The 24,815-nt window shown below is 33.5% G+C and overlaps 1 protein-coding gene across 4 annotated transcripts in view; it reads right to left on the reverse strand.

Annotated features, from left to right (window-relative positions):
* Positions 1 to 587: 587 nt before the first annotated feature.
* LOC145674903 (uncharacterized) overlaps positions 588 to 24,815 on the reverse strand; it is a 157,566-nt gene continuing 133,338 nt past the window's right edge. For 2 of the 4 annotated variants that reach the window (XM_081745162.1, XM_081745163.1), the window contains exons 11-13: positions 20,550 to 20,646; positions 1,722 to 1,760; positions 589 to 706 (exon numbers count right to left, since the gene is read on the reverse strand). In XM_081745162.1, coding sequence (XP_081601288.1) covers positions 20,561 to 20,646 — 86 coding nt within the window. In that variant the 3' untranslated portion in view covers positions 589 to 706; positions 1,722 to 1,760; positions 20,550 to 20,560. Of the gene's footprint in view, positions 707 to 1,721; positions 1,761 to 20,549; positions 20,647 to 24,815 lie in introns of all 4 variants that reach the window. The other 2 variants (XM_081745161.1, XM_081745164.1) reach the window with 2 other exon arrangements.

Raw genomic sequence — 24,815 nt, forward strand, 5'->3', positions numbered from 1 at the left:
AATTACCAGCTTATAGGCCGGAATTCGAAACGTTTCAAATGCAACAATGCAAGAATAAACGTGTTAATCCCTGTGTAAGAAAATTGAAAGCAAGAACACAAGTAATGTCGCAAGCAACTGAATATTGGAAAATGCATTATTTCTCTTAACGTGAAATCCTGACAACATGGACTTCCACCAAAAATCAAATCCCGTGATACTGCGCATAGTCGAACACAGTAACCAAGGTCTTATTCTTTTTTCCTAATAAACATCGGTAATTTGTTTCTTTTGTATGATGTCTCCAATTTTCTGCTCCCACGTTTAAAACTTGTAATTGTGAGAAAAAGAAGAAATCATCTTTAAGTTTCATTTTGAGGAAGCTAACCTAAAATGCAGATTGTAAAGTTCTCATTATTAGGTTTATAGTATAGCGAACCACCTTACTTCATGGTTAAATCAATTTTTAATCACTGTCTACACTATAACTATGTCTACACTGAGAATGAAATACTTAAGTTCTATTGTAATAATTTATTATTTTACAGAGTTCTAACAGTGAATATTATCTACAATATTGATTTTTGAAGCAGTAGAGTTCTTCCTATATTATTATTTGTATTACGTATAACTTGTATAAAAATATATATTATCAGCATTTAATATTTCCTTCGTGGTATTTCATATTTGGTTCCAGCCGAGTAGTTTCTGTCAGGTATCTCAATATCTAAAAGTGAAGAAATAGAGTGATTACTTTCCATATATAAAGTTAGTCAAGTACAAGTGAATACATTGGTACTTTATTTAATGTTAGAAAAATATCACAAAGTGATCAAAAGGTACGTTTGTAATTATTATCATAGGTTCTGCTGCCCGACGAATCTGTAAAATTTTAGCAAAACGCATCCACAAATACTTTAGCGTCATGTTATTGTTACGTTTAAATGACACAAATAACATACTTTTGGTTAGTAAGCATGAAAAATACTTAGATGTTTCGGTAACGTTATTACAATATGTTTGTATTCAGTTTGTATAGTACTGTTTCAAACATTTAGACCGAAGAAGTTACTAAAAGAAGAATTTTTAACGATTTTCTTAAGTACTAGAATGGTTTAATGTACTTTTCTGTTATTTGCTATAAAATATTACGGAATACCAACGAATAAGAGCTATTAGTCGTTACGGATAAATCTGTTGTCATGTTAATGTAGAATTTGACTTGAACAGAATGAAGATACTGTTTCACACTTAGGTTTACGCAACGTTTTACATTGAGATATCAGCAAACTTATGCCTTTTCCTTAGTCGTCCTCTTCCTTTTGTGTGTTACAAAAATAAGTAAGTATTTTAATGTTTTCTTTCTATCTTATTTCAGTGCTTTATAAGGCATGTGTAAAGTACGTCAAAACTAGATTTCCTGACAATATAACTCACGTATGGTTTTAAATTTACTACTATTAACCTTAAGTAAAGCCAGTATAGCTATTATAATGATAATTTGTAGCAGTATAGTCATAATGCACAAGTTCTTAAAGCTTTTTGAAATCCGTAACTGATACAGATCTGCTATATTGGGTTTGAAGTTTTGTTTTTGTTTACCCGTTGCAGACTATGACACTATCGTGGAAAATTCATTACGTTTTAATTGATAATCAAGAAAAGGCATTATATTATTCTTAATACTAGTATTATATCGACTTTTATTTATTAGCAAAATATAAGCTATCGTTAGGACTTACCAAGCAGTGTCTTCATTTTTGAGATGCACGCAATGAAGCCTATAAGACAAAATGTTTTTAGTAATAAGACTATATACACGATTATATACTCCCCTTCTACGTACAAGGAGGACACAAGTAACATAGAATTATTAAGCTTAGAAAGCACAAACTGCTAATAATAGGTTTTTTTCGGTCGTTAGCAAAATCATTTTCTTTGGCTACTATAAGTTCATTGCGTCGTATCCAGTACCTTTGATTGTATCATAACCACCTTGATTGATGAAACCCTAGTTACATGTAACATTTCAAGCAGCAAACGGCAGTGGTATTCATGTGGAGAACTGTAACAGGCTGTTGTTGGGGAATTGATGCTAGAAATGTTTCTCCATTTCTGTTGCTTGCAGAATTTTGTCCAATGAGCCCCATATATAAAAATACCTTAAATCTTTGTACCTGTAATAAATTACTCCACTACATAATGAATGTGAGAGAAAGGAAAGAAAATTTATCATATGGCCCATTGATTTCAAATTGTACACGTGATAGGCAAATGTTTACAATGACCATATTGGAATTGCATGAATAAAATATATATTAAAGATGGATATGAACAGAATACAGAAAAAAAATAGTTTTGATCTCTGAAGATTTGCAGCAGTGTTGCAAACTCTCAAAAATCACCACAAATAGTTACTTTTGCAGCAAAGTGAGGAGTTGCGTTTTGAAGGTATTATTAAGAGAAAACAAAAAGTGCTAGAAATCATTTTTGTTGTTTATATAATACTATGTTTTAAACTCTTCCAAACCATACCAAACAGAGACATTAGAGGTGTAACATAAACTGTAACATATTTGTTGAATTTGAGAAAAACTTCCTTGTGCACATATTTCGCATATTTCCTGTGCCTAAATGAAAACACATAAGATTCGTTTTGTGTTATGAATAAATACTATGCCATTGCAGTAAAAATATTATTTCCTACCTATCTGTACACCATAAGTGAGAATTTAGCATTAAAAAGTTAAAATTTCAAAGTTGAATTACTTTCAAAAATTAGTCTCTCAAAAACCCATCTTGAATTGTCATAAAATGTACACAAAGCATGCACACGACATTGTTATCCAATCCTGTCAAGACAGACTTGTCATTATTTTTCTGCGAAGAGAGATATGAACTTTTATATTGCTCCTTAAACAAGGTGTGAAATAATAGTAAAGTTTGAAAAAGTGTGGGATTGGCAACACTGCTTTAGATTTAAGTTCCACCCCTAAGGTGTTATATCATCATAGTAAGAATGTAAGTAAATATGTTCAAAAAGAACAGGTTCAGTAATTACTAAGACTTATTTTATGTAAGCATTCATCAGTGTATCACAACTGTGTAAAAACGACTTCTGTAAGCCTTACTTGGGTTGCTGAAAATTTGAGGAGACGTAAGCCTCTCTCAGACGGGACTGAAGTAAGGATGCGATTCACGATCTAAAATTCACGACCTTACTTAACGATCGTATGAGAAGTAACTTGCCCCTAGTTCAGGTTGAAATTTTCTGCTCTCCTTATTTGGATCCTGACTTGAAAGAAATAGAAGCAGTTTCTATTTTCATCTGGACTTGCATACAACTACCTATCAGAAAAGAGTAGCGCCTGACGACATTCAACTTTATTTCTCGCTGCCTGGACAATTTCAAAACAATGCTGCCTGAACAAGAGAAGCACAAATAGTATTAATATAGTCATACGAAAAATATGGTTTTTTGTAGCACGATTTATATTATTTAAAAAATGCAAGAATAAAGACCTCAGAGGAGGTATGCAGTGAAGGTATCCGCCCGAACACTACAGCTGTGAACAAATGTAATTACATCTTTTAAAAGAATAAAAATAGGTGATTATTGTGCAATTTGTATACCAAAAAATGTTTTATTTATTTATTTAGCCTGTTTTGACTTACAATATGGAGAGTATCTCCTATAAGTTCTACAGTTGTCATGCATATAAATCAAATTGTAATTACAGCTTATTACACCATTTCAAGTACAAAATTATAATAAACATCACATGTTAAATTTGTTACATAATTACATCATATTCATACATCGTTATCATTTGCAAATTCCTGAACTGAATAATATGCTTTAGAAAGTAACAGAGTACGAATTTTGTTTTGAGTATTAAAATTTACCTCTTTATAATGTGATGGTAACATATTATAAAGTCTCGTACAATTTAAATAAACATTTTTTTTGGTACTTGGAGTAATTTTGTTGTACTACGTAAATGTCGCTTAATTGCCGCGTGTTGTATGCATGAATATCTCTTGTTTCTATAAACATCTGTTTGTTTTGTTTCACGAAGTGTATACATTTATATATGTATAGGCTTGGAAGGGTTAACATTTTTTGTGATCTAAATGTTTCTTTACATGATGTTCTTTTATTTAGTCTGAATATTATTCGTAGTATTTTCTTTTGTATCCGAAATGTTTCCTGACTGCATGCGGCTGACCCCAAAAAGATAATTCCAAAACTGAGGAGTGATTGGACTTTTGCATAGTATATCGATAATAAGCTATTTCGTGAAACTGTATCTCGTAACCTAAAGAACGCAAAACATAAAGTAGTCAATTTTTTATTTAATGTTTTAACATGGGTTTGCCAAGACAAATCATTATCGATGTAAACACCAAGTAATTTTGTTGCATTAGAATACTCAATTTGTTTTCCATTAATGTTTAGCGAAGGGAAGGATGGATTATTTCCTGGAAAACGAAAGTAAATTGCGACTGTTTTATCTCTATTTAGGAGAAGGTTATTTGCATTCAACCAAGTAACTATTTTGCTTATAACCTTTTCTGTCTTGACCAATACTAAATTTGGGTCTTGTTCAGTAATAACTATATTTATATCATCAGCATATAACATGCATTTTGTGGGGTGTAAAGTTTCTATCAGATCATTTACATAAATTATGAATAGAGTAGAGCCTAAAATAGAGCCCTGAGGGACACCTCTGGTAATTTTTGTTTGCTTTGAGAAGAAAGTGCAGGATCGATTTGATTCAACTTTTGTAATGTGAACAGTTTGGCATCTATTTGTTAGGTAGGATGAAAACCACTGGTTTGCTACGCCACGTATGCCATATTGAGACAATTTATTTAGCATAATATTGTGATCAATTTTGTCAAATGCATTTGACAGATCCATGAATAAACCTATAACATAATTCCTATTATCGAGTGATTTCAGGACATCTGTAAGAAAATCAAATAAAGCGGTATCAATACTTTTATTCTTCTGAAATCCGTGCTGAAAAGTCGAGATAATATTATGATTTATTAAAAATTTGCTAAGACGTTTGGACATGACTGACTCAAATATTTTTGAAAATATCGATAGCACTGAAATAGGTCGATAATTTGTTATGACATTCTCATCACCCTTTTTATAAGTTGGAAGAACCTTAGCATTTTAAAGTAGTGTGGGAAATATACCGTTTTCTAACGAGAAATTTATAAGGTAACAAAGTTGATATGTGATATGTTTCGCACATTTTTTTAATTACAATGGAAGGAACTTCATCCATACCTGAGGAACTGCTGTTTGATAATCTACAGAAACTGGATATAAGAACATAGACTTTGTGTTTATTTCTCCTTGATTTGTGAGTTTCTGCATTATTTTTGAGTGATCAGTATTTTTAATTTGATCAGCTGAATTCACAAAATGATCGTTAAATATATCTGCTATTTGCTGTGGATTGTTTATAACTTTACCATTTAGTTTAAGATATTCTACACTCTTAGGCCTGCTTGTGCCAAGAGTTTTATTGATTATTTGCCACATTGCTTTAGTCTTATTTCGGGCATTTAAAATCAAGCTATTGTTTTGCGTTAATTTTGCTGCCCTTATGACCTTCTTATAGGTTTTCCTATACAGTTGTATGTATTTCTTTAAATCATCAGATTTAAAATTACCTGATTTAATAATCTTATTAAATCTTATCAAATTGGTACTGGATTTTCTAATTCCATTTGTAATCCAACTTTTATCAATGCGTTTCGAAATAGTACGACTTTTTAGGGGAAAAGCAATATTAAAATAATATAAAAATGTGTCCATAAAAGCTTTAAACTTTTCATCCATGGAACTATATTTATATATCTCCTCCCATGTTTCTTGACTTATTAAATAACACATATACTGAATATTCGACTCTGAAAAGGATCTCTTTAAGGCTGTATAGTTTTTATTTTTAACTAATTTATCTATCAATGGTAATTGTACGTATATAGCGTCATGATCTGAAAACCCAGGATTGAAAACACGTGATACATTTATTGGTTGATTTTTCATAAGTATGAACTGATCTAAAGCTGTTTTTCCAAATCGCGTGGGTTCATTTATAACGGCATGCGTATTAAATGTGTTCAGCAAACCTTCTAACTGAGACTTATACTTCGAGTCAATTAACCAATTAATATTCACATATTCACAAGTAATTACATTTCGAAGCTTAACAAACAAATGATTCAGCATGGATTCTAATTTATTAAAGAAGATAGACATATCGCCAGCATAAGGTCTATATAGACATATTATGTAAACATTAGACTCATTTAGTTTCAGGGTCGTTGCTTCAATGTGCATTTCACAGATGAACTGACTTATATCCATCTAGTACGACTCCCGAAAATCAAATAGAATAAGAAAGGTTCCTACAAGGTATGATGATAATAGTTTTTTAATGCAAGTTCCAATAAAAATTCCAAGCACTTAGCCAATGGAGGTAACAGTGACTATAATGTAATAAATGTATATTACCAGAACGTGCAAGGTTTAGCTAGTAAACTTGATTTTTTTGATGTATTAGTTGAAGAGGATCTTAAAGGTATGCATGTCATTTGCTTTAGTGAACACTGGTTATCTGCTAATCAGATGAATATGGTACACTTAAATAACTATCAGTTAGCTACAAATTATTCACGCGCTAGTAGGCAACATGGTGGGGTATGTATATTTGTAGGTGACCATTTACGTTTTAAGGAAATAAATGTAAGTCAATTCGTTGTTGAATTGCATTTTGAAATAGTTGCTATTTCAATTGAAAACATGTGTATAATTTGCTTCTATAGGTCATCAGCAGGAAATATTAATGTATTCTTTAGGAATCTTGAAACTGCTCTTGAGTCTCTGTGTAAGAAATATAGTACGGTAATAATTTGTGGTGATACTAACATTGACTGGCTGGTTCAATCAAGAGAAAAAACAAAATGTCAAAATATATTGGATATGTTTGGGTTGCAGCCTCTTATCAGAGAACCAACTAGAGGGAAAACTGCGTTAGATCAAATAATAATAAGTAAACAATACACAGAGTCAGTTACCTCTTTGAATATCTTTAAGCCAGGCTTTTCTGACCATGATGCAATAATAGGGCAAATACACACATCTCAAATATTCGTACCTACTCAATCAGAAGTTATAACAAAAAGATGTTTCTCAAAAACTAATATTAATTACTTTCTACACTTGCTAGCACAAGAAACCTGGCACAAAATATATGAAATTGGTGATACGGATGGTAAATTTAACTTTTTTCTAGATACATTTCTCTTTCACTTCAATATTGCGTTTCCCAGAAAGAACTACAGTAAGGTTAGGTTGGGGAAACCATGGGTCACTATAGGAATTAGGACTTCTAAACTCAAACTACTTGAGTTATCAAAAAAACTAAAAACGTGTAAAGATGTAACACCTCAATTTATTGAATATGTAAAATACTATAAAAAGACATACAAAAGAGTCATACGAACAGCAAAACTTTTACAAAGTACAAATTACATCTTAGCAGCGAGAAACAAAAGTAAAGCTATGTGGAAGTTAATTAATGGTAAGATGAATAAGGTAAAAACAACAGGAATTGATGCAATAAAAATAAACTCTCAAGTAGTATGTAACCCAGATAAGATTGCAAATCATTTTAATAAATATTTCTTAACTTTAGAAACATTTAACCCAATCAAAATAGCTCATCAGGAAAATAACTCTAAGCTACAGAGCGGAATAACTAAGTCGCTTTTCCTGAAACCAGCTACACCAGAAGAAATCTTACAAATAATAAAAAGCTTAAAAAGCTCCAGCTCTCCAGGTTGGGATGAAGTGCCAACCATGATTGTAAAGGAAAGTTCTCTTCTTATTGCACATCAACTCTGTCATATAATAAATCATTCATTTTTGACAGGAATTTTTCCTACGCGGCTTAAGTTAGCTAGAGTTACACCTGTGTATAAAAAGGGAAGTAAATTGGAGTTAAATAATTATCGTCCTATTTCAGTTTTGTCGTGCTTTTCTAAAATATTTGAGTTAGCAATGAAAGCGCGACTAAATAACTTTTTCCTTTTAAATAATATAATATCCACAAGTCAACACGGGTTTCAAAGCCAGAAGTCAACCAACACTGCAATCTTTAATTTCATCTCTGATGTAGCAATGGATATAAATAAAGGAAAGTATGTAATTGGTATTTTTGTTGATTTATCTAAGGCGTTCGATTCTATAGACCATGGTATTTTGCTAGAAAAATTGTATTCTTATGGCATCAGAGGTGTGGCAAACAATTGGATAAAGTCGTATTTATCTGAACGTAGTCAAACTGTTGGCATCTGTAAAGAGGTAAATGGCAGAAGAAAAATTTTTAAATCATCTTTAATGAAAGTAACAAAAGGAGTACCACAAGGATCAATATTGGGACCTCTTTTGTTTGTTGTATATATTAATGATTTGGTTAACAGTCTAGGCTGTGTGAAGTCAACATTGTATGCTGATGACATAAATGTTCTTGTCAGTGGAGACTCAGTAAATGAAGCAGAAAGGTTCACTACAAAGACGCTAACAAAAATTATTAATTGGTTAAACATAAATAAATTAACTATGAATTTAGGAAAAACTAACATTGTCAAATTTCGATTCCCGGGCCAAAGAAATGAACTTGTACCAATAACTGTAGACACTGTAGAATTATGTCAAACACCATCTATTAAATTTCTAGGGGTATATGTTAATGAAGATTTAACATGGAATACTCATGTTGAATACATTAATACTAAACTCAGTTCACTCTGCTTTGCATTCCGTAGGTTGCAAGGTAGTTTGTGCAAGGAAGCTGTCATGTCCTTATACTATAGCAAAGTTTTTTCAATAATAAACTATGGTGTTATATTTTGGGGGAATTCGAGAATAAGTGCTAGTACATTCCGAATACAGAAAAAAATTATTAGAATAATGTTTAGCATGCTTGAACGATCCTCATGTAAAAATATTTTTAAAAAATATAAATTATTGACATTACCTAGTTTATATATATATCGCACAATTATGTATGTAATCGAGCACAAGGATTTATTTACTTTAGCTAATACGATTCATTCATACAATACTAGGCAGAATTGTAATATGTATATTATCCAACAGAATTATGCAAATTTTAGCAAAACTGTGTATATGAATTGTATAAAATTATATAACAAATTACCAACAAAGTATAAGGACATTAACGAAAAACGGATATTTAGAAATACTCTGTTAGAATTATTGTTAGAAAAAAGCTATTACTCTGTGGAAACTTACCTTACTGATAATATATAGAGAATGTAAATCATATCTGACAACTGTAATGCTTAATTGAGGATTGTCCTCATTTGTAAGCTATGAACAGGCAAATAAATATGAATATGAATATGAATATGAATATCTAACTCAGTATATTTTACATTATCATTTGTAAAGATACAGACTACGCCGTGCTTCCTTTCCGAACGACAATAGAATGATGCTAACTTAAACTTACTAAAATTCACTAATTTTATTGCGTTGTTATCAAGCCAGTGTTCAGAAAGACATACAATGTTTATATTGTTTAATTTATCCAGGAGCACTTCTAATAATTCAACCTTTGTACCAAGCCCTTGTACATTATGATGATAAATATTTAATGGACCTTTGCATAATTTTTCTGGCTGTGAACTAAAAAAGGAAGTTCTTCCACATTTGAAAAGGAATTTACCATATTTTCATTTCTACTTTCTGGATAAGGGAGGGGTATAGGACAGGTTACTATGTTACGTTTTATCATTTCACTTAGTTTGTTACAAATGTAATCTTTACCATTACGATTTAAATGCATACCATGCCTTGTGTGGTATTCCCTTGGCATATTACTAACATCTAACAGCCTTACATTCCCAAAGTGCTTACACAACCTCTTCAAACTCTCCTTTGTTTACACACGAGAAATCAGCAAGATCATACCTATAAGGCAAATTTACAACTATTACATTTGTATGTGTCATATAAGGCAACCTTTGACGCAGTGTATCTGTAACATTTTTTGACACATCATTTGTGGCTCCGAATATTATCACTGTATCCTCTTTTATGAGTTTATCAACAGATGCCATGATAGGTTGGGTTACTTCTTTAAGATTTGCGCCTGGTTTAATTAAACCTTGTACACCAATATTATTTACCTTGTCTTTTAGCATAGAGGACATATTACGACCATGGCTATCAGAGTAAATAACAATTTTACCTGCTACTTCCTTTGTTGGTGTAGATTTCACTGCATTATTCACAGATGACTTCACCCGAACTATTCTTCGTGTAGGAGATATGTTTCCTTGTACTTCATCAACATCAGGTTCCATCAACACACTATACCGGTTTTGTGTAGGTATCACTAACTCATCAGCTCTTGTAGCATTAGTCAGTTGAGTAACAGGTTCTACAACTGTTTTCACATTAGTTACCTTTTCTGCACTCTTCATCGGTGATGTACATGACAGTTTTGCAGCTTACACATTTTGCACCCTTGCACTTAGATCCTGTGAATTTAGGGTACTGCTCACACTGTTTTTTCGCAGCTGGGTAGAACATTTGGTACTACTGTAAATATTACAGCTTTCACTACTCACCACGCTTAGGTCTACTACTTTTTTGTTACGATTTAAGCCACTGGACTTAGCACCTTTTTGCACAACCTTACTCCACGTATTGTTTACTTCACTTTTTTATTTGATTCATTACTATAGTGCTGGTGAAATTTCTGGACATCATTACTTAAGATCTCAATTATTTTACGTAATGTAGCAATTTCTTCATATATTTTAGGAAATTCATCTAACACTGCTTGAAAATTTGAAACTTCATGTCTATCATCACTTGTTTGAATTACAGTATCAACACATGAAATACAAGACCATTTATTTTTGATGTCAGTTTTCTTCACGACGCTACATTTGCCAATATGAAATATATGTTTACAAACATCACAGCGTATACTGTTTTTTTACTACTTTTTTACATTTATAACACTTCTTAACTTGAGTTTCACGATTTCTTCCATTAGGTGAACAAGAACATACAACCATATTCGACGCCATATTTTGTGTTTTTTTCTGCTTCACACTACCAGAATTACACAACAACAACACAATCACAATTTTTCGCACACGACATCACACTCGAAACAGAAAATATTCCACATATTTCAGCTTAGAGTCCTCAAACATGGCGTTTCCTTGAGTCCACATGTAACAGGTTAAAAAAGTAATGTAACAGTAATATAACATGTTAAAAAAACGTGCAGGTTTACTTTTGGTGCACCACTCAAAATGCTTGTTCAAAAAATAAAATTCTTTCACTAATTACCTTCTTATTGTTTTCTAAATGATTTATGCTGGGCGACATGAAAATATCCACATGGCATAGTTAATATCAAGGGGGTATCATAAGCAATTGTTGAAAAATTATAATTCTTTTACGATTTGCGTCGTCCGGATGCATGCATAAAAACTGCAGCCCAAAAAGCACAAAACAACCTGCACTAGGTCGCCACTTAAAAGCACGAATGTTATCTAACCGAGTCATAGCACCGAAACTGTAGTGCCCGAGAGTTAGCGAGTTGGTGCGTCTGAAGGGAACAGGCGCGTCAGCGAAGGCTGGTATCCGCATATGCGAGGGTAGTGAAAACTAGTGGGTTTTGACAATGATACGAGTTTCAATAGCATTTGTCATGGTTTCATACTAGTAACGTTCCACTTGTAAACAAAATACAAATTCTGTGGACTGTGCAGAAATTCATCGCCGGTGGAAAATAGTTTCTATACATGTATCCTTCATATCAACCCATTTATTTTATCCGCCGTAAAGCACTTGTAATAATTTTAGACTTGTAATCCTACCCTTGTAAACATAAAATTCACATGTGATGCGCTAAAAATAAACCAGTGCCAAAGACAGAAACAATGAGAGTTAATTGTCATTAGTGTTACGTGCCTTTTGTGAAATTTCAGGGAACAGTTCTACAATGCTGGCACAATACAAAAATTCAGTTGTAGTGCATGAGATGGGTTCCCGGTTTGTATAGGTTTACTTTATGGGCATTTTTTGTGGGTACTGACCTGAGAGGATGCACTCAGTACCTCAGATTGTTCTTTCAGCTTTCCGCGCCTGATAACTGCCCTCATTTACATATTTGGACAAGTCATTTGATTTTCAGTTTTACAATCAGGTGGATCCAAGGATTACAGACCGTTTTTCAGCTGATACAGACTCCTTCATGTTCATATCTTGCTGCTGAAGTTTCGGAGTTACTAATTTCAATAGGGTATGAAACTGAATAATCCATTCTGTAGTTTTTTTTTTTTTTTTTTTTTTTTTTTGTAGGAACGATGATTTGTAAGTAGTTCATTATTCACCATTGAAAATGCGGTGCTTTTCTGTGCATTATTGCGGCGAAGAATTCACTCCCTAGTCCACCAGCTCCTCTTTCTTTCTTTCTCTCTCTCGTTTTTTTGGGGCGGGAGGGGATGGCGGATTTTGTGTCAGCAACAGAGCAGTTATCGCTGCTATGGCTATTTCATCCTCTTCACATGAACTCATATCGTGAAATAGAAAAACAATAGTATTTACGATTTGCGTAACACGTTTTTCGTCTGTTTAATACAGTGACCACGAGAGGCTCTGCTGGTAAGACCTACCTAGTTTTAAGGATCGTCTGATCCCCTACATCACCTCAGGATAAAAGAAATTGTATGGAAGTTTGAATTAAGCAACATTGTTAAGTTGTAGCCTGGGTTGAGGCCTTAGTTCAGATCCGTGTGAGACGGGATGTATAGAGCTTCCAGTGGGAATAAGGGAATCCATCTTAACCAGTTGCAGTACCATGTGGAATCATAAAAGTGTTCGTAACATTTTCCAGTTTGAGTAATACATGATTTATTTGTCCCACCCATCTCCATGGGCGTAAATAGCACCCCCGCGGCACGGGGGGACACTCGAGCTCCAGAGGAGGAGAATATATTGAATGTAGGGCGCAAAATATATAGAATACGGGGTTGCATAACTAAGCCTTGCGGGGTGGTGGTGAAGCTTAAATTACGCCACTCCCCACCACTCACTATCCCATACACCCAGTACAAAATCACTTACACACAAATCATCACAGTTTATTGAGGGTTGGTTACGAAACTAAAAATATGAGGTGTCTGTATGAGGAGCAATTCTGATAATGGAAAGTTTATGTGATGCAATTCAAAAGTGCTGGACAAAATTCCAGTCACCGATTTTATATTCACTTACTATTTCTTTTTAATTGAACGATATTCTTCGACAATTCAGTTGTCTAAAAACACAAATGTTGTTTTGTTCATAAATGTAGAGACAGTCTTAACGAATCTTCTTGCATTTCTGATTGCATCAATAGGCTATGTTGCAGTTGCAGATCAAACTTAATTGCACAGTGTTTTACTAAACCCCCTACACCGTCACAGGGGCACTTTTCATACCCACTAGTTGAAAATAGTGTTGTTCTTGTAAAGTTGTCACTCATGCATTGTAGCTCCAATCGCTGAAATCTGTTTTTGAAATGGGAGGTTGCTCTCTCAGATAAAAATATCTGGATGGAAAATGCGTGTATAGATATTTCACCCATGATCAACTGGACAGCACATAGTGCATGCACACTATCATTAGCCAAGTCATCACCGTCTACTGCAAACCTATGTGTGATACAACGAAAGTATCGAACACATGTGAATATTGAGATTTGGGTCAGTGGTAAAGCGTTCACTTCTGGTGCATGGGATTCCTGGTTCGATCACAGCTTGCGCCAAGTGAACTTTGTGATGGGCAAACGCCGTGTGTTTGGGTTTCCTCGGTGTTCTGTCGTATCCTGCCTGTTTCTTCATTCCACAATTTAATTCATTTGTCATCATGAAAGAATACTTTTGCCTAGCCGCCATAAACGTGGGATGTAAAACTCAAAAATTTCATTTCATTTTTGAGATTTGAGATGTTTGCCAATGATAACTTTGGATCTCTTCCTGCAACACAACCATCAAGTTCTTTGCAAAATCAAAGTCCAAGACCAAAGTATCACTTGTTGATGTACTTGATCTTTTCTCAGCAGCAATGGCCTCTATTTGAATGCTCCAAATGTGAGTATGACAGACCCCTTTCACGATCCAATTGTTTGCCGGTCCCGTATTTTTCACACTAGATATTATCGAACCTGTTTTTGGTCAACATATTTATGTCCATTGTTACTTTGGTGATATAACACCTTGGATGTTGAATTTCAATCAAAAGCAGTGTTGCCAATCCCACATTTTGTTTACCACTTTGCTATTATTTGCTTTTGCTTGTGTAAGGTGTAATATAAAAATTAATCTCTCTTCGCAGAAAACACAATACCAAGTCTGTCTTGACAGAATTAGAGAACAATGTCGTGTGCTTGCTTTATGTAAACTTCATGAAAATGCAATATGGGGTTTTTGACATATTAATTTTTGAAAATACTACAATTTGGAAATGTTCAATTTTTTCATACTTAATTCTCAGTTGTTGTGTACAGATAGGAAGTAAATAATATTTTCAATGTAATGCATGTTTTCATAGTATAAAATACTATATTCATAGCATAAAATAAATTTTATGTGTTTTCATTGAAACACAGGAAACATCCGAAATATGTGCACAACAAAGTTTTTTCGAAATTCAACAAATATGTTAAGTTTTTGTTACACCTCTAATGTATGTTTCGTATGGTTTGGAAGAGTTGAAAACATAGTATATAATAAATAACAAAAATGGTTTCTAGCGCTTTTTCTTCCTTTTCTATAATACCTTCAAAACACCAATTCCTCATTTTACTGCAAAAATAACTATATGTGGTGTTTTTTAAGAGGTTGCAACACTTTTCCAAACCATAAGAGATCAAAACTATTTTGTTTCTCTATTCTGGTCATGTCTGTCATGTCTGGTCTTTTCATATATATTTTTCCATAAGAATTGAAAATAGTCGATGAACAACACCCGTTTTATGATTTTTTGAAACGAAACATCCCAATGAAGGTTAGAAAATTTTTAAAATAATCTGAAAATATAAAATCTAAAACAATTGAAGGAACTAAGTTTCAATCTTCGTCTCCATTCATGGACGTACTCCAATACTCCATGATTGGAAAATCTAATTTCTTCTCTGTAGAAGATCTTGCTTGTCACACTCAATGTAGATTGAAACGGACACTAAGGCATGTTAAAACGTTCAGACTTATCTGTATTCGAATTTAGGTACTCTTCATACAAATTAATTTCGGCGAAAATAGCTATGTAATTCAATAACTGGAGGTTACGGAGAAACTGTTAGCTAGTAGAATACCTTACATACAAGACTAAATGAGATGTTAAGGCACCATGAAGAAGTAATCATTTGTTAAATTATTCATTGTTTCTTTCCTTAAACTTAGAAACTGGTTACAGATAACTTTCTCAATGAAAGCTTGTCTCAAGACGATTCTCAAGCTCAAGCGGATATTTTAATGTTGGTCCCAAATCCTAAGGGTACACACACTGACAAGACAAATTTTCAATCTGCACCAATTGGCGTTTGCAATCTTGGCAAATGACTGCTTGTTTGTAAATAAAGAACCAGACAGCAGAAGAAAAGACTTATAAGCGCTTGCAGTTGACACCCATAAATAGACCGGAATGAAATTTTAATATTTGCTCCCTGGCTTTTCGATATGACTGATTGTATCCAGTGATATAAAATTAATATCGAGTCCTTGATTGCAACTATTTTAATATGTCTGCAGTTAGTGGCAAGAAGATAAATCGCTGCACAAAGCAACATTGATTTAGAAATAATAAATATGTAACAAATTCGCCAACTAACTGAAGCATCTGGGTTCTGTTGCTATATTGCAAAAAGTGATGGAAGTAAAATACATCCCTTGTGTATAGAGGTAAAGATGCAGCTAAGAAGTTTATAAGAATGTTAAAGAAAGAAGCCAAAGAACTATCTAACATATATAGGCAAAATAACGAGTAACCATTAACACGTAAACAGATAAAAGAGTTCAACAAATCTGAATCCTGCTCTTACTATAAAGTAAAATATACTCCAAAAAAACATAAAGTTAAGATTCACGAACAGCTGTGTTGTAGCTGCATTATGTAACAACTGTAATCTAAAAGTTAGAGTATCTAAGTTTGTACCAGTGATTATACATAACTTATCAGGATATGATTTCTACTTGTTTATAAAAGAGCTAGGATGTAATAAAGAGCAAGTAGAATTAATACCTAATAACGAACAACGATACACACAGTAAAAAGGTTGGAACTATCAAATTAAAATTCATAGATTCGTTTAGATTTACGTAATGTAGTTTAGACAAATTTCATCAAACCTAACGAGTGAGCAAATGACACACACACCACTTCTATCCTATCAAAAAGGAGTTAAAACTTCTAATAAGAGAAGGTGTTTATCCCTATGATTATGTTGGTGACTGGGATAAGTTTAGACAGAGACAACTACCACCAAAGGACACATTCTTCAACAAGCTGACCAACACACATATAAGTGATAAGGATTATGAGCATGCAAAGAAAGTATGGAAAACATTTAAAGTTAATAATCTCGGGCAATACCATGAATAATATCCAAGAACGGATGTATTATTATTAGCAGATGTGTTTCAAAATTTTAGAGAAACATGTCTTAAAGCTTATGGTCTTGATGCAGCTTGTTATATGACAGCGCCAGGTTTAGCTTGGGATGCAATGTTAAAGATGACTGATATAGAACTAGAGTTCTTGATGATAGAGAAAGGTATAAGAGGTGGAATATCACAATGCTCGAGAAGATATGTAAAAGCAAACAATAAGTATATGGAAGATTACGATGAGAATACAGAAAACTCTTACATTATAAACCTACATGTCAATAACCTCTACGTTTGGGCTATGAATCATTTTTGCCTTATAAGGGATTTAGATGGCTAAGTGTAGACGAGATAAGAAAAACAGATTTCACAAAGATGCCTGATGATTCTGATACTGGTTATATACTAGAGGTAGATGCATGAGTATCCAAAAGAAATACGTGACTATCACAAAGACTATCCATTAGCTCCAGAAAACATGTCCACCTGGTTCAAAACAATCAAAGCTACTAACAACCCTATATGATAAAAAAATATGTGATTCGCTATCGGAATCTAAAACAATGTCTATCACTTGGATTAAAACTCAAGAAAGTACATAGGGTAATAAAGTTCAAAGAATCAGACTGGTTAAGTAATTACATAGATATAAACCACAGATGAGAACGAGAGCAACAAACGATTTTGACAAAGAATTCTACAAAGTTATGAATAATTCAGTATTCGGGAAGACAATGGAAAATATTAGGAAGAGATGTAAACTATAAAAATAGAATGTGATCCAGCAAGAGTAGAAAAATTAATTGCTAAACCAAATTTTAAGATAGAATTAATTATACTGAGAATCTATGTGCAATCATGATGAATTAAACAAAATTAACTTCAATAAACCAATATATGTCGGAACGAGTATCTTACATCTATGAAATTATTTAATGTACGATTTCCATTATAATGTGATGAAGCCAAAATACCAAGACAAAATGGAAGTATATTATACAGATGCCGATAGCTATATATACCATATTCAAAGAGAAGATGTGTACGAGGACATGAGAAACAATATTGATTACTTCGACACAAGTGATTACCTTAAAGATAACAGATATAAGATACCACAGATCAACAAGAAAATACTTCGTAAGATGAAAGACGAGGTTAAAGGTGTCATTTTACAAGAATGTAGGTTTAAGATCTAAGATGTACTCGATAAGAGCACCAAAAATGAATCTAAGAGACAAAGACTTTAAAGGTAATTTCGATAAGGGAAAGTGTTGTAAGAAACCCAAAGATGTAAAAAAGAATGTTGTATTCAAAGAACTCACATTTGACGAGTGTAAAGGCTGTTTATTCAATCAAAGGGACTACTATAAGTAGATGATTCTGATTATAAGTTATAGGCATGATATATATAGTATAGAAGTAAATAAGTTAGCGTTAAGTTAGATAGATAATAAAAGATGTGCTTTATAGGATGGGTTTGGTACCCTGCCATGGGGACATTATAAGATAGAAGAGTTGTACATATAATAAGTTTTAGATGTAAGTTGTTATGATTTTAAATGTCATAAAAGCCTATGTGCAGAGCGCTGCTCCTCTTGTATGTGTAAAGGGGGAGATAATAAAATTCCTTCTGTAAATGCTTTGTGCTAACTTTCTGTGTTGGTCAAAGTACTGGGAGGAGAAAATGCGCTAAAAATATATTTTCAGATGAGCGTATATTCTAATTATCTAAAAGAAAACATATATCTATTGAAAAGTTAAACCTTGTACAAATGATGGTATTGTAAAGTTATACCACGTACAAACGACGGTATTAAAAAGATGAACCCCGTACAAACGACTGTATTAAAATGTTATACCCTGTAGAAATGACGGTATTGAAAAGTAAACTTCCGTACAAATGACGCTATTGAAAAGTTAAAACCCGTACAAACGACGGTATTAAAAAGTTAGTACCAGTTGTGTTGCTTTCTATTTTGAGAAATGTAGTTTCAGTTATAAGATTTTTAGGTTTAAACATTTTATGGTTGTATATGTCATAAAAGCCTATGCGCAGAGCACCTCACTTTATCTCACTTTAGAATTGTAGTTATGTAAATATTTTGCGCTAACCTTCTATGCTAAATAGTATTGGCTAAAGTACTGATAGAGAGAAAAGTGCGTTAGAAGTTAGGTTTGCATACTACTCAGTGCTGCACTAGCTACTAACTGTTGATGGGTGCTTAAATGTAACTCTTAATTTATGTTTCGTCTTTCGAGTCACCATCTGTTGAGACAGACGTTTGTAACACACGGAAGGTGCTGGAAACGACTTTATGAAGTTATAGTACTCAATGGATGATATTTTTCCTGATGACTGTATGTTACATATATTCTAACAAAATTTAATTTTTAGTTATTGAATTTTCGTAAACGTTAGGTACATGTAGGTTAGGTGAGGTCAGTAATTATGGTATAACATAAGGTATAATGCAATAAAAGTTATTCCTTTGTATCATTTATCTATACATTTAAATGAGATCTTAAACATGCTCTGTTATTTCTGAACGTCTCCGAACTATAAAAAAAACTAAAAGCTATTATTTATCCGTCAAATTAGAAGAGTGTAACTCGGTGTCTTTTATTAATGAATGAATGCTTTTGGTTTAGCAGGGACGTTAGCAAGAAAACTATTGTTTGCGTTACAAGAAGGCAAGTGTTTGATATATGCTATAAATTAAAAAGACTCTAAAAGCGTCTAAAACGAATAGTTTGAACAGTAGTTCTAATGAATAAGAGATTGAAAAGTAACTATAGATTTAAAAGGAAAAGACAATAATAACAAACAACAAAATATAGAAAAAAGAAACTGAAATGCACAGTATTAGCGACAATTGTAAAACTAATCTAAAATGAAGTGCTTGATAATACGTTCACGAGTACATTCCCACGAATAAAACTGGGAATAAGTCACTGTTTACCGGATTGTCTCTGAAAACTTAGTTTAGATCTTTTGGTAGTCCTAAGAGAATTCTGGATCTGTGTATTCTGAACATTCTACAAAAAAAGTCCCGACTACGAAGTGGGAAGTAACAAGAAAGGAGACGATACACAAGCGAGTGAAAATCATTTCGTACCGACAGGTAGTACTTTGGAACATAAGGTAAAATTATTAGCTCAAAAGAAGTAATGATCTTCCAGAATTTAAAGTAATTTGCTACTTTACGAATAAGAAATTAACGTCCTGAGTAATGTGCAGATTTAAGAAAACTGCGTGCAACTTAATTCGAGAAGCATCTGTAACCATTTCTGACCATTATACAGCTCGATATATAAAATTATCAGTAAAAATATACAGATTATGGGTATTTATTATCTGAGTTCGTGCACTTGAAGAGCCTAAATAACACAAGAAACCTTGCCTTGCAAAAGCTTAGAACTAAAACGATATAAGGTAATGAGTGGGAATTCCTAAATGCAAAATTTTCTTTCGAAAAGAGTACAGGAAAGGAATTCCATTAGAATATAACATACGATTTAATTAAGAACTTTCCTCGAATAACACTCTTTTAATATTACAATCTAGAAGAAATAGTTACACATACTTACAGCCAGGAGCGGATCCAGGGGGGGCGATCGGGGCGATTGCCCCCCAGAAGAGGAAACATTTTTTTTATATATAAATTAAATCCATCCCAAAGTTTGGAGCCCTTAAAAGTAGCATTATGACAACCCACCGCCCCCCCAGAAGTCGGTCCTGGATCCGCCCCTGCTTACAGCTATCATAAAATTTAACAAAATGTTGAAACGGATACGATAAATAATATTGCTTTTAAACTAGTAAATTATATTATTACCTGTGTTGTAATTAGTAATAGTGACTCTTATCTACCAATTCGTGGATTGCTTTCAGAGCTGACAGACCATGTTTTACTGTAGTTTTAAGTCCGGCATCTGAAATTGTAAAACATTCATTACTCTCATAATGTAGAAAACGTGTTATCCTTTTTCATTTGTGTAAGGTTACCGTAAAACCTCTGTGTCTTTTTCTCACAACTTCATTCTTTTGTTATATGAAAGCCCCAATTGACAAAAGTGAACATGTATCTATGACAAACGGAGAGCTGTGGAATATTTTTACTGTTTAATACTGATTCGTTACACAACTGCTATTACTTGTGTAATGTAATATTGAAATATATCTACAGGATGTTTCTTCCTGTTTTAGTGGACTTATGAATGAGTAATTTTGTATAAGTTTACTAGTAGCAATCAGGGTCGTGCCGTGGGGGGAGGGGGAGAGGAGGGCCCCGGGCACCGAAGTGAGGGGTCGAAAAATCTTAAGAAAAAGGGGGAAGAGAAAGGAAAAGTTACTTGCAATATATCTATGGGAGCGCCGTCGTATACTCTCGCCCCGGGCGCTGCTTTTTCCACGGCACGGCAATGCTAGCAATTAACAAAAGAGTACTGTATTTTCAGTATTTGAACAAGATTTAGATTACTTTACTTCTTGACAAATAATATATGTGATAAAGATTAACAATGGTCCAGCAGCCTATTAAGCAGATACATGTGTTTTTTTTCTGTCCTCTTTTTGCATATAAGTCATTCTTATTAATTATTATCTGAATTGTACAAAAATCGATACCTTTGAAGAGTAACGATTTAACCTCTCCTTCATTATTTATATTTAGCTGAAGCCATACTTAATATCAGATTTCTATGATACAGCGTTTTTAAACTATTCCCTTACCAGCAGTAATGAGTGCCTCTATATCCTTTTTATTTATTTATTTGTCTTATTTTACATGACGAAGTTAAGGCTAATCATGCCTTGTCTCCCACTTGACAATGCATTGATCATGATTAATAATACAATAAGAATAACAAAATATGTATAAACTATATAAAACACTCCTAATCACACACACACGCACCACATCACATGCACACATCACATTACAAATAACCACATGTAGTCACATACATACAGTGAACAAAAAGAACCAATAAAAATTAGGAACAATAAAAATCAGCATTTGTTCAGATGTTAGTAAGACTTGATAGACTTATGGAGGGTCTGTTCAAACGACTTTTTGAATAGATTGATTGTCTGTGATTGCCTTGTGTTTGATGTGATTCATTCCATGCACGGATAGTGGATGCAAGGAACGCATTCGAGTAGAATTTTGACTAATATAAGGGTTGAGAAAGGAGTTTATTTACACCTGATCTTGTATTGTGATCGTGGTGAGCATTTAATGGTTGCAAACGTTGAAATAGGAAGGAAGGTTGTTCATACCGCAAAGCCTTAAAGAGAAGTGTGAGTCGATGCAGATAACGTCTATCGGCAAGTTTCAACAGGTCCAGCTTTCTGTAGTATGGAGTTAAATGATTTGATCATTTGAGATTACAAGCAAACCGTATACAGTCATTTTGGATACGTTGCAAACGATATGCTAATTCTTCATTTAAGTCTGATAGAGCTACATCACAATATTCAAGGTGAGAAAATAGTAAGATTATACAAGCTGTAGCATTGTTTCAGTGGGTAGAATTTTCTTTAGTCTAGTGAGTGAATGCAAAGACCAGAACGCTTTCTTACGTAAAGCGTTAATGTGGGGCTTCCACTCAAGAAATTGATTTATTATTACCCCGAGATAGTTTTAGAAAATGGAAAATTTGTTCTATTTATCTGTACTATTGGTATATTCGATCTATGCATTTGTATGTTTTGTTTAGAGGAGACGCAAATGCACTTGAATTTGAGTGGATTTATAGTTAATCTATTTTCTTTCGTCATTCACTCATTTGTTGAATTGAATTGTCCGACTTTTCAGTTAGACCTGGGATATAGGTAGATTTGAAAATCATCTGCCTATAGGTGATACTTACAGTATTGTAAGACGGAAGGAAAATCGTTAATGTACAGACAGAATAGGAGAGGACCAAGGAAGCTTCATTGAGGGACGCCATGAGTGAGATTACATAGTGCAGAAGAAATATTGGCTACGGTTACAAATAGGTTCCGTCCCTATAGATAATTTTTAACCCATTTTACAGCACCATTGGAGAAGTTAAATTTCATCGCCAATTTATGGAAGAGAATCGTATGTATAATTGATTGAAAAGCATTAGAGAAATATAGTAGAGCAACAACAGTTATTTGCTAGTCTAATGTCGTCAGGACATAAGTAACAGCTGTAACAGTACTGTGGGAGTTTCTGAAGTCTGATTGAAACGGCTCAAAAAAAATTGTATTTCATTAGGTGGGTTCGAATTTGATCACTAACAATGTATTCTAATGCCTTTGAGAGTGCAGGTAAAATACTAATTGGCCGAAAATCATTCATACTTGTGATATTACTTGTTTTGGGGAACGCTAGGATTTCGGCTGATTTCCAAGCAGATGGAAAAGTGCCGCTCATAAGAGAACGGTTGAAAGTATTAGTGATGGGATTTAGTATAAAAGACAAATTTTTAAAAATAAATTCAATACTAATTTGGTCAGCCCCAGTAGCGTTTGATTTTATTCTATTGATGGCTTTCATGACTGTTAGAGGACTGACACATTCATAGGAAAAAACGTATTTAGTGCATTCTGGATTCTCATCATATGTAATTTTAGAATATGCATTACCTAAAAATTTAATGTCACAAAATTTGACATTAAGATCATCTGCAGTACATTTATTGTTATCCATACTTTGTTTTCTACTGCTCTTGATTCCTAATATATTTAATTTTTTCCACAAAATCTTCAAGTCCAGGTGCTATTCGCTAGATTCGAGGCAAATTCCGTTTTGGCTTTCCTAATTAAGTGTGTACATGTATTTCATAACATTTTGTAATTTTTAAAACAGTCATCGGCTTGTACAGGATTACATTTACGAGATTTCGTGTATTGTCTATAGGAGGAGTCTCGTTTAACCATAAAATTTAGAATTTCTTTAGTTATCCACGGAGAAGATGGTCGCGATACTTTGCCTTTAATAAGTGGAGCATGCTTATCAATTAGTGTTAATATCGCTGTATTAAAGAAATTAAGTTGTTCATCTATAGACGAAGAATTGTAGATTACCTCCCAAAGAATATTTGCCGCGTCAAAGAAAAGGACAGCTTCACTTATTTTATTTAAGTTTCTGTACGAAATAAGTTTTGACTGTCTCTTCGGAGTATGCTTAGAGTAGCAGGCGAACACTAGTTCGTGGTAAAATATACCTGGAATTGGTAATTGCCCATAGTGAACATTTTTTTTTGCGAATTATTAGTTGAGAAGAGATCGGGTAGTGAATGTGATGTGGCAGTATGGAAAGTGGGATTTAGAGCACACATTGTCAGGTTAAGGCCTGATAAATCATCACGAAATGTTTCACTTTCTTTGTCCGACTTCAGCATGTTAAAATTAAAATCACCGAGAACTAAACCATTTTCATAAAAGGGCAAATATTGTATTATTTCATCTTCAAAATTTTTAAAATTTGCTTTTGGCGGTCTGTACGCCGAACAGATTAGAACTTTTTCCCCCAGAAACTACATTCAATGACAATGTACTCTGTACAGAAGCTATGTTTGTGTGGTAACATAACCAGAATTTTCGTATCCACGTCATCCCTCACATAGATATCTACCAGGGCCTTGTTGCGTTCTGTCGTTTCTAATGAGCCGTATAACCAGGTAAGTCATACAAGCTGCTATTTCAACTTGGTTTTACCCACATTTTGGATACCAAAATCAAATGCAGGCTATTTTGAGGAAGAACAATAGCTTGAAATTCATCAAAAGAGCTTAGAAGGGACTGTGCGTTCAGGTGAATGACATTTAGGATTGGCCCCGCTGCTGGTGTACCCAGTTATGTTTGCAGTAAATGTGCCGTTGAGGGCGAAGGGGGAAGAAGGTGCGGGGGGTAGAGAGGGTGAAAAGTGATCTTCAGTCCCGTTAGGGGAGAAGTAGGTGTGGAATATTTCTGTCGAAGTTGAAGTCGGTGTTGCTAACTCTGGCAATTTTTCTATTTGAGGCATGCTAAAATTTAATTAATGTTAACAGTAAGCAAAACCGAAAAACATATATAAAAAACCTTATAATGTAGGCTACGTAAGAATGAAGAAACATATCAAAAAGAC

This window comes from Thermobia domestica, chromosome 18, assembly GCF_964235325.1.
Source record: "Thermobia domestica chromosome 18, izTheDome1.hap1.1, whole genome shotgun sequence".
Classification (NCBI taxonomy): Eukaryota; Metazoa; Arthropoda; class Insecta; order Zygentoma; family Lepismatidae; genus Thermobia; species Thermobia domestica.